At 46.1% G+C, this 10,709-nt stretch overlaps 1 protein-coding gene across 1 annotated transcript; it reads right to left on the bottom strand.

Moving 5' to 3' along the window:
• Positions 1–3,864: 3,864 nt before the first annotated feature.
• On the bottom strand, positions 3,865–8,230 carry LOC119330391 (protein CHUP1, chloroplastic-like). Its single transcript, XM_037603501.1, has 9 exons — positions 7,908–8,230; positions 7,712–7,801; positions 6,207–7,066; positions 5,167–6,123; positions 4,927–5,058; positions 4,649–4,830; positions 4,452–4,563; positions 4,171–4,314; positions 3,865–4,003 (listed from the first exon to the last, which is right to left on the bottom strand). The coding sequence occupies exons 3-9, from the start codon at positions 6,990–6,992 to the stop codon at positions 3,920–3,922; spliced, it is 2,397 nt and encodes a 798-aa protein (XP_037459398.1). The 5' UTR covers positions 6,993–7,066; positions 7,712–7,801; positions 7,908–8,230; the 3' UTR covers positions 3,865–3,919.
• Between the last annotated feature and the right edge of the window lie 2,479 nt (positions 8,231–10,709).

Raw genomic sequence — 10,709 nt, 5'->3', positions numbered from 1 at the left:
ACCGGATTTTCCAAACCCTCAGGGAGGGGGGCCAAACACCGAATCATCTTCGCCTTTGTTAGCCAGTCCTGGTCAAAAAGCGAACTCTCAAAAATAACTTCGTGACGAATAAAAGACAGTGTGTTCGGCCAGAGGATTTCTTACTTGTTCGGCGGCGCGGTTACTGCTCAGGCCCACGTCCTCGGTAATATCCGGATACTCTACTTGAGGTCCGAAGAATGACTTGTACATCTCCTCGTGCGTCAGGCCGAGGAAACTTTGAATGGCACGCGGTCCCTCTAGGTTGAACTCCCACAAGCGAAGGGGCCGGCATCTGCAAGGTTGGACTTGACGAACCAGCATAACTTGTATTACCACAGCCAAATTAAAATCTCCCTTGAAGAGATCTCGGATGCGGCTTCGCAGTATAGGCACGTCCTTGGCTGGACCCCAGCTCAGACCTCTGCTAATCCATGACATCAGTTGTGGTGGGGGGCCCGAGCGGAAAGCGGGAGCATCCGCCCACTTGGCACTTCTGGGAGCCGTGACGTAAAACCACTCCCGTTGCCATAATTATGACACCTCTGAAAAGGAACCTTTCGACCATGGAGCTCCTGCCATCTTGCCTATTGATGCACCTCCGCACGCTGCATGTTGCCCCTTGATTATCTTCGGCTTTACTTCAAAGCTCTTGAGCCACAGGCCGAAGTGAGGGGTAAGGCGGAGGAAGGCCTCACACACGACAATAAATGTCGAGATGTGGAGAAAGGAGTCCGGAGCTAGATCGTGGAAATCTAGCCCGTAATAGAACATCAAACCCCTGACGAAAGGATCTAGAGTGAGGCCTAGACCTCGGAGGAAGTGGGAGACGAACACAACGTTCTCGTTGGGTTCGGGAGTAGGGACGATCTGCCCTCGAGCAGGCAGCCGATGCGAAACCTCGGCAGTCAGGTATCTGGCCTCCCTCAACTTCTTAATGTCCTCTTCCATAACGGAGGAGGGCATCCATCGGCCTTGAAGGCTGGATCCGGACATGATTGAAGATCCGGAGCACCTAACCTGGGCTTTGGGTGTTAGAACTCGAGGCGGGAGAAGGGTTCGATTGAGCACGAGAGAGAAAAAGCGAAAACCTCGTCCCTTTATAAAGAGGGTGAATATCAAGCGTCCTCTCCGTAGCCATTTAGGACTTGCCTATAATCTAGGAGTCCTAGACACGGTTGGGTTACCCACGATCGCATTAATGAGAATCCCGTAATTGGGGGAACACGATCTCCGCTTCGGCAAGACGAGTCAAGAAACCGCCTCGCGTTATGTGTGGAGATGGTTAAAAGAAACGGTTTGAATAATCACCGGGTCATGACATAACATCATGCTGCCAAAACAAGTCAGCAAATTAGATCTGCGAAAATATCATTCTCTCTGCGGTGGAATGTGGAACTTATTTTGCAGGGTCGGACACTATCCTCGTATTCAAATTCTTCTGTGATGTATTCGGAGAAGGAACCCACCTTGCAATGCCGAAGACAATACTGCGCGCCGGACTCATCGTCATTGAAGCCTGGTTCAGGGGCTACTGAGGGAGTCCTGGATTAGGGGGTCTCCGGACAGCCGGACTATATCCTTTGGCCGGACTGTTAGACTATGAAGATACAAGATTGAAGACTTCGTCTCGCGTCCGGATGGGACTCTACTTGGCGTGGAAGGCAAGCTAGGCAGTACGGATATGGATATCTCCTCCTTTGTAACCGACCTTGTGTAACCCTAACCCTCTCCGGTGTCTATATAAACCGAAGGGTTTTAGTCGTAGGACGACAACCATAATATACAATTATACCATAGGCTAACTTCTAGGGTTTAGCCTCTCTGATTTCGTGGTAGACCTACTCTTGTACTATCCATATCATCAATATTAATCAAGCAGGACGTAGGGTTTTACCTCCATCAAGAGAGCCCGAACCTGGGTAAAACATCGTGTCCCCTACCTCCTGTTACCATCCGGTCTAGACGCACAGTTCGGGACCCCCTACCCGAGATCCACCGGTTTTGACACCGACAGGCTATTTTCAATCGGTTTGGATGGCGGTTATGTAATAGGATAGGCAATTAGTTTTCCTATCTTTCTTTTGCCAGCCGGTTGTGGCTTTACTTTTACTCTTCTGCTCTTTGTGAGCATTTTGGTTCTTTTGTTTGAGACTGCAAGACCTCTGTTGAATTTATTTGCTTTTTAATAAATGTGGTCGTATGCATCGTTCTGATGTAGAGGCCGGGGATCTCCCCCTTTTCGAAAAAAACCAAGTAGATTGATGTGTTTCTACGTGGTGCACAATATTGCTTTGTGATGTGGGAATGCTACATGAAATTGAGTCCATTGTTTACTCCCTACATATTCACCTTTTAATATATCTAATAGTCTCTTAATCACAAAAAATATGTAATAACAGTGTAATCATTAATATATCCATGACCATGACCAGTTGTCTTCCTGTTGTTGTTGAGAAAAATGGAAATTGCAGGTGCAGACGTTCATGACTTGATGTATTTGAGCCAAGTAGAGTCGATACAAGATTTGGCCACCGTTTGCCGCGCAAGATTAGTCGGAGGAAGCATGCCAATGATCTCTGGCGTGATGGAGCAGAGGGAGGCACCCTCCGGCCACCTGTCGCACCAAAAATAGGTGTGTTGAATATGTCCCTTTCTTCAATCTCTAGAAAATTGCCAGACGATTGCCATGGCCGATTAGTAGCTGCATGCAGTCTATATGGCGGTGGCAGTCTGAGAGCCCTCCTCGTGATTGTGAGATTGAGAATGCCGAGACTGTCGTCGATCTTAGGCCGGCCAATTGCCTTCCAATTGATCAAGCAATGACCCCCAGCAATGGCTTCGACCCCTTTCCATAAGAAGGCTCTTTGAATTTTGCCAATGGCTTTGAAAACCCAAGCCGATGGATCAAGCGACATTGAAGGGGGAAATAGGTATATCTATTAGAACTGTCTGAACAAGAATAGTGCGACCAAACCGTGTGAGAAAGCATGTTCTCCATGCAGCTAATTAGTTGTTTTCAATGCTAGTTTATGTATCATTAGTGGCGAAGCTTAAGGGTACAGACAATGTCACGCAGAAAAAAATTCTCGTGGCTCTATCTTCGGGAGCCTACCGACTACAGTGTGATGTTTTGGCCCACATTGTCGAAATAGATCTAGTGGTCTGTTGTCTAGCACTTATGCATGTCTTGACAGTGGTGGCGGCAAGTGTGATGTGCATGTGTTGGTGTGATTAACGTTTCTCATATCTTCATTATTTTGTACTTATCGTGAAAACTTAGGTCTGGCTATTTAGACCCATGATGACAACATTTTGCGGTGTTTAATGTCTGTAATAATTTGATTGTACATATTTTTAGTTGGTGCAAAGGTAGGTGTAACAAGCTTCTGTTTTCTTAGTAAAATATAAAGCTACTTAAGCGTTTTTTAAAGAGCAACATTTCGTAGCTCAGATGTATCTGCACATCTGCACCTGAGTGAACAGTAAATTTTAAAAAATATCAAACAAATTAAAAAAATGGAAAATTCTACACATCAAAGAGATGCTTTCAAATTTTCGGCTGAGATGACATCTTAGGAGCTCGCCCATTCCTAGCAGACTGGCGAGAGTTCCCGTTGAGTACCGGAACTGCAAACTGAAAACATTTTTCTCTCGAAAAGGAGCTTGAAACACCCTGCCTCTGCAAACTGAAAACATAGCATGCATAAATCGCATGTTTCAGCAATGTTGCTACCAAATCCCTACACCCGCCGAAGCTGGTTTCTTCATGCTAGCACACACAAATACACAACATACATACACACCAACCCTTCAAACTGTCCGTCATGCTTACCGAGAAGGTAAGCCAGAGTTTCTCGCGAACAAAAAAGTTCAGATCATGCTACATCGAGTTGCCTTCCTACTGGGTACTGTTCCTGACATGAACAAGATTCCTCAGCTCCTCAAATGCATCCATGGTCTCCGTGTCGAATCCTCCAGCAAACTGAAACACAAAATGAACGGTAATTTAGAGCACACGCCATAAGGTTTCCCCTGGGAATAGCCCCAAATAGCCAGAGGTTCTCAAGCAACACAGATAGCATGGAGATTAAACATAAACAAAAAAAATCAAGAAGGCAGATGCGATAGTAAGTAATGATAGGTACTAACCTGATGAATTCTGAAGGCAAATCTCACAGCCTGAAGGAGCATGTACTCCAGAGCTAGATCCTTGTTCAGAGGTCCCATGTACTGAAGCTCCATAGCAACTCTTTTCATGTACATATTTGCTAATTTCACAGAAGCAAATTTGATCTGCAGTGGCCAAGGGAAATGGATTACTCCGATGATATGTCCTACATTTGCCGGTACTGGTATGATAGTAATGTGGCACCAAGAGCTCAAAAACCTGCAGAGGGGTGGTCTAGTACAGAAAACTATACAGCATTTACCTTGCTAATGAGATTGTTGTCAAGCATCCAGTCAACTGGAATGTTGAACTCCTTGCACTGCCTCATCATTGCATCCCTCGTCCTCAGAACGTTGTACACACCTCGCTCCGTCCTGGATTAGGAATGCCAACCAAAGTTCAGTACACAATGTGATTCTACAGATCAATTTTTTCTTATACTAGTAAACTTGGCCATACTTTTCAGACACTGTTATCATTTTCTTAAGTGCAATGTCACAGGGAAGGCGTGGATCGTCTTTATAGTTAGAAACTTCCGATTCCAATTTTTTGAGGTCTTGGTAGCCAAAAGCCGCCTCTCGTAAAGTGTCCGCCTTCCTCTCGGGCCAATCAAAATGCTTCAGCACTGCTCTCTCATCCACCTTCAAGTAACACAATTAAATGAAAAAAGAGTAGCTTCAGTGACTGCTGCAGCTGAAAAGAATGCTTGCAGAATGGTAATATTAGAATATGCATACCAGGAAACCGAGTTCATCGTCAAGCCACTTCACAAATGCAACAACGTCTTCTATATCTTTGTAAGCTGCATCAGTCACCTCCTTGATCAATGATTTCACAAATTCACCTTGAGTCTCAACATCCGCCTTGATCTGAAAATGGAATGACAAGTCAAAGCACAGAGTCAGTGCAGGAACCAGCTGCTTACTGTTATCTACATTGTATCATGGGTATGGGTTCAATCTGGCTACTCTACTTACAGCCTGCAAATGCGAAGAACGGTTCTCGATTTCACCAATCATACTACTCCGCACATTTGCGGAGTTAGCAGTTTCAGTGATTCCACCCCCAGAAGTATCTTTCTTTGAATCCCTTCTCATAAGTGAATGGTATAGCTCTGCAACTTGTGGTGCCCTCTTCATGACTCCAGTACTTCTTGTGGAAAACTTAGGCGGGGGAGGCGGAGGAGGTGGGCGGGGTGGATTTACAGTCGATCCATTTGATGGACCAGAATATGGCAGAGACACTGAAGGTCTTGGTGGAGGGTTTGGAATGCGCAGGGTGCGCTTTTCGACATCCAAGCATTGAGACTTGCATATTTCTGGCTTGCCAAGAGCAAATCTTGAACTATCAGATTGACCAAAATCATACTTGTCCACAAGGAGCTCACGCTTCTCCCTGCTTGCCTGATCCTTATTACAGGATACTGCTTCCTCTGTTGCCTCTGGAAGGCAGATAAAGGTATCAGATTGCCTCCTCTTCACAATGTTCAAGTCCTGTGCACATCCCTTTGATCCACCAAGTGAGTGCCTACGTGTGGGGCTTCGCGGTTCTGTGGCTTCAATCCATGCTCTATCAAGAAGAGATTCCTTTTTAGATGTTTGACAGTTTGTATCGTTCTGAGACCATTGCTTGATACGTTCGGCAATGCTGAGCCTTTTATCATCAGAACTGTTCTCACCATTTCTGGTGTTGCCATCACAATGATCATCATTACAAGCCATACCATCATTATAATCAAGATCAGTGATTGCTCTGGCTGTTTGATCCGAGCTACAGAGCTCATGACGTAAACATGAATTGATCCAGCGAAGATAAGCAAGCTCCTCAACCTCAGTCAGCCGACTCATTTGCAGGCCCTCAACTTGCTTGCTCAAGTTTGCATTGGTGTGCCGCAACAATGAGGCCTCTGCTTGAACCTTGGCGACTATCTCGCTCTGTTGAAAATAAGGATGCAGAAAAGATTAGTTGAAGTAGAACTAGTAGTGTGCTAGAAATGGTCAAATTGATGTGATGGTACCTCTGCATTCTTTTCAAGGACAGCCAATTTGGACTCTGCTGAAGAGAGCTTGATTGCAAGACTTCGTTTCTGAAACTGAAGCTCCTTGTTTAAACGACGCAGCTCAACAACTTCAAACTCCAAGTTTCCTGAAGAATATACATTGTCCCCATCCGCACTAGAAGCGCGATTGCCATGCCCATCCAATCTTACAGTTTCTTCATGCTGCTCCACCATAGAAGATAGAACTGATAGCTGTTCAGAAAGGCTTGTTTTCTCAGTTTCTAGTGAAGTTTTAAGCCGTGCAAGCTTGTCAATCTCATTCTTCCTAGAATCAAGCTCCTTCTCAAGTGCCGAAACCCTTGGATTTTCTCTGCATTGCTGCAACTCTGATTGCAAAGCTGATTCTCTTTCCTTGGACTCACGCAGTTGTTCCCTGAGATGGTCCAACTCAAGAAAAAGATCATGAGATGCCGGGGACCTAATACCGTGGCAATCAAAGGCATGGGGATGAACTTGAGCACCAGCAGGCGAGCAAGGAAAATCTCCTATCAGAGATCTCTTAACCCTAGATTGGTATGTAATCTGTTGGTTGCTCTGGTTAACATTCTCCACGCTTGCAAGAGGCGGCTTCTTGCTTGCAATAGCTGATGTCTTCTTGGTTTTCTTGTCGGCTGTGAACCCCTTGACAATTTGGGATCCCCATGATGACCCGAACTTGGGCTTGAGAGGATTTTGGTTACTCTTGGAGTCAACCCTCGATCTGCATGGCTTGGATTGGTTGTCGAACATGATCTCCTCTTTCATCTTTACTCAAGACAAAGATACTCTGAACACCAACCATGCAACGGTGGCAGAATTTTACTACAATGCCACACTGCCTGCAAATAAAAGAGAACGGAAATGTGAGTAATTCACCAGGAAGAAACAAATGTCACCACCACAGTATAAAAATAAACGGTATAACAAACAGGCATTGCTACAGAACTGAAGGACCAGATATAAATGCCCTTCCAACTTTCCCATAAACAAACAAGCACATCAACTCAATATCTGTTCAAATTAGTCCTTTTCGCTAGACTCTAGCCAGGACCATGAGCTCTTATCGGCAAGACTCTAGGCAGGATCATAAAGAGACACTTAACCTTGAGAATGCATGTCTAGTTGCTCCCATGAATGCCTTTTATGCAGTGCGGGCTGGGCTCTGAAGGAAGTAACGTTTATCGCTAGCATAGTAGCATTGGAAACTGAATCTATCTATCCCCCAATCATCCGCAGTAGTATTTACAAGAAGCAAATTGCAAACAGGTATCGTACAGGCCTGACCAATCAAGTTCAGTGGTATGAGGCCGCACATCGAGAAGTACCAGATCCCCAATCCTTGCTGCCCAGAACAACACATTTGCGCCCAAACAGCATGGCAAAATCGAACCTTTAAGCTGAAGAAATCGAGCTTAAATAGTGCAGTAACTATTTACTGTAGTACTACATGCCAGTTGAGATGAGTGATTTTCAGACAAACTCACCTCCCATCCCGCTGCCGGAATGCAGCAGACCGGCGTCCGGCGAAGAAAGAGTGGAGATTGTCAGAACACCTTCCGATGCACCTGAAAACACTGCACAAAAACACGAATCTGAGCTCGAGCGGCAAACACACCCCCTCCGACATCAGAAGCCCCCACCCAAAACAAACATACTCCAAGCCCTGAGCTTGAGACCTACCGGCGGCGCCCCAGACAGAGCCGCGACCTTGGCCTCCCCCCCTGGAAACCGAGCTGAGCAGCTACTGATGAACAGAGAAGGGGACGGGAGCAGAACGAGGGGAGGACGAGGAAGAGGAGGTGGAGGGTGGACGCGACAAGGGAGGGAAGGGAGGGCAGGGCAGCTTCGGATGCTCGCCTCGTTCCTGCGTCCCCCTCCCCACGCCCAGGATTTTTCTATGGGGCTCCTCGCCGGATTCCGAGACGAGGTCGCGGAGGGTTCGAGGATTTGCTGGCCGCCTTCTCTCTCCTTGGTCTGGTCTGGGTGAGAGAGGTGGATTTTGAATTTTGAAATGAGGGCGACGCGAGGCTAGGGCACTAGGGCGAGCGGGTAGCCGTAGCGGCTACTAGGGGACACGTGAGACAGGCCGACGCGCAGACACTGACAGGTGGAGCCCGTCTCGGGCAGTCATCGGCTTTTTCGTCTGACTTTGTTTGTTTATTTTCTCTGCGTGCCTGCGTGTGCAGCGCTGCTGCCCTTCTTCGCTGTCGGAATATAACGTCTTTTGGAGTACTATTAAAGAATACGAAAAAAACGCAGAAACTACTACAAAGTTAATATAAATTTGGATCATCTATTTTGGACTGAAGAGAGTACATGTCATGTGAATTTCTACGTGCATTTTTTTTTCTTTCGTAATAGGCAGGCGCTCCGCCAATTTTCATTAAGATGGGAGAATACCAGAAGAGTTCAATACAAGCTATATATATTTACAAAAGGGATAGTAACACAGTAACAAATCCTTCCGGTCCCAAACAAGTTAGGGTAGATTAGGATTAACACTCACAAGATCTTGAAACCAAGTCATGGTGCTATCACAAATATACACGTGTTCTTGTCCATAGTTAGTTCTTTGGTGACAAAAGCAAAATCCAGTACCGAAGCAAGATGATCAAGAATGACTTACGCCGCTCGACGGGTTCTCAACATGGAAGGGCTCCACGACAACCTCCATAGGGACCTTCTCGGCTCCAGCCAGTCAAGATGTTGAAACGGTGTCGGACCTCCATCAGTCCAAGCTTGTTCCTGGCTACCCGCGTCGGATCCTCTCGCCCTGTGTACGCATACATTGGAGTCTCCCGAGCTGCCATCGGGAGGACACGATGCGACACCCAAGTCCTGAGGATGTGCTCCCCCTTGAGTCTGCGGTCCTTCAGGGGGGCTCTAGCTTCAGTGAGCTCCTAGGTGCTCTTGGATAGGTAGTCGAGGGGAGCGCAAGAACCTAGCTTCTTTGGAGGCTCGTTGACAAAGGTTGACAAGTTGTCCCGAGGCCGGAAGCATAGAACCACACCTAGTACCATTCTCGCATAGATTTCGAGAAGGCGACCAAAAAGAATTTTGTCGTAGGCCAGAGTTGCAGGTTGCCCCTGCGAGATTGCAGATGGCCTCACCATTCATCCACACTCGCACCCGGAAGAAATAACAGAACAAATTGAAGTAGGGAGCTCTCCTGTGAAAACACTCGTAGAACATAATGAAGTTCGTGGCATGGAAACCTTCATTCGGCATCAGATGGTGGAGCTGGCCGCCGAAGAAAAAGAAGAGTCCGCGCACGAACTTGTGCAGTGCGAATTCGAGCCCCTGGCCAAATAACTCCTGATGGAGCACGTGCTCGGCGGCGGGGCTTCGTCCCTGGGCAATCTGCGCGCCATGTTTGTTGGCATCGACTTCTTCGCCATAAGTTGCTCAAGCTCCTCAGAGCAGATAGCCGACAAAAACAATTTCCCGTGGTCTCATTAACCACCTGCTTATTCACTAGTAGGGAAAACCCTAGCAGTAGCGCAGGTATTTTGCCTATCAGTCCACGAGAGGACGCGCTACTGATAAGGCGCTACAGCTATTCCTTAGCTATAGTGCGTGCTACGCGCGCTGCTGCTAAGACATATAGCAGCAACGTTTCTTCACTCCAGCGCTACTGCTAATATAGCTAGTTGTAACGTGTTTACTCTCCATCGCTACTAGTATTCTTTTTCTTATTTTTATTTTATTTTTAGTGTATTTGTACACCGTTATACAAATTTTGGTACAATACCAATTTATGAGGTTGTTATATCAATATGTCCATAACAGTGTGTCAAATGAAGGTGGATTAGGCTTAAGTGGAGGGAACATGTGGCGCATGTCAAAAGTATACTACTAATCCAAACTTGATCTAGTTTGGACTAGTAGTACTTTCGATGTGCACCACATGTTGCCTCCACTTGAATCTAATCCGCCAACACAAGCTATTTAATCATCATCATAGTCATTACCACCAACAGTAGCTATTTAATCATCATAGTCATAGTGTAGCACACATCATCATCTTCAAACTCATTCTAGCTAGCTAATCACCATCAACACTAGCTGCGGTAGCTATCTAATCACCACCAACACTAGCTAATAATAATCATAATAGTCATTACCACCAACACTAGCTATTTAATCATCATAACTCATTTCTAGCTAGCTAATCACTCCTGCTGCTCTCTCTCAGCTAAAATAACATAAAACATGTGTAGCACTCCTGCTTCATCAAGTTGGAGCATGCAGATGAACATGTCTCCTAATCATGGGTTGCACTTCTGATTGCTGCCCCCCTAGTACTTCTCTGCGATCGTTCAGAATTTTGCTCCAGTCTTTCACTATTAAGCATTCCTCGCTATTAGAAATCCTGAATGCACTAAAGTGCATTGTAGGAAATCTTGGCCGTAAGCTAACAATTCTCATGCAACCTTTAGTCTCGATCCAATGAGGCACAACATTCATCGGGAGTCCATGTTG

The sequence above is a fragment of the Triticum dicoccoides genome, chromosome 7A (assembly GCF_002162155.2).
Source record: "Triticum dicoccoides isolate Atlit2015 ecotype Zavitan chromosome 7A, WEW_v2.0, whole genome shotgun sequence".
Taxonomy (NCBI): Eukaryota; Viridiplantae; Streptophyta; class Magnoliopsida; order Poales; family Poaceae; genus Triticum; species Triticum dicoccoides.
Note: the sequence above shows the minus strand (reverse complement) of the source record. Positions and strands in the feature narration are given on the sequence as shown.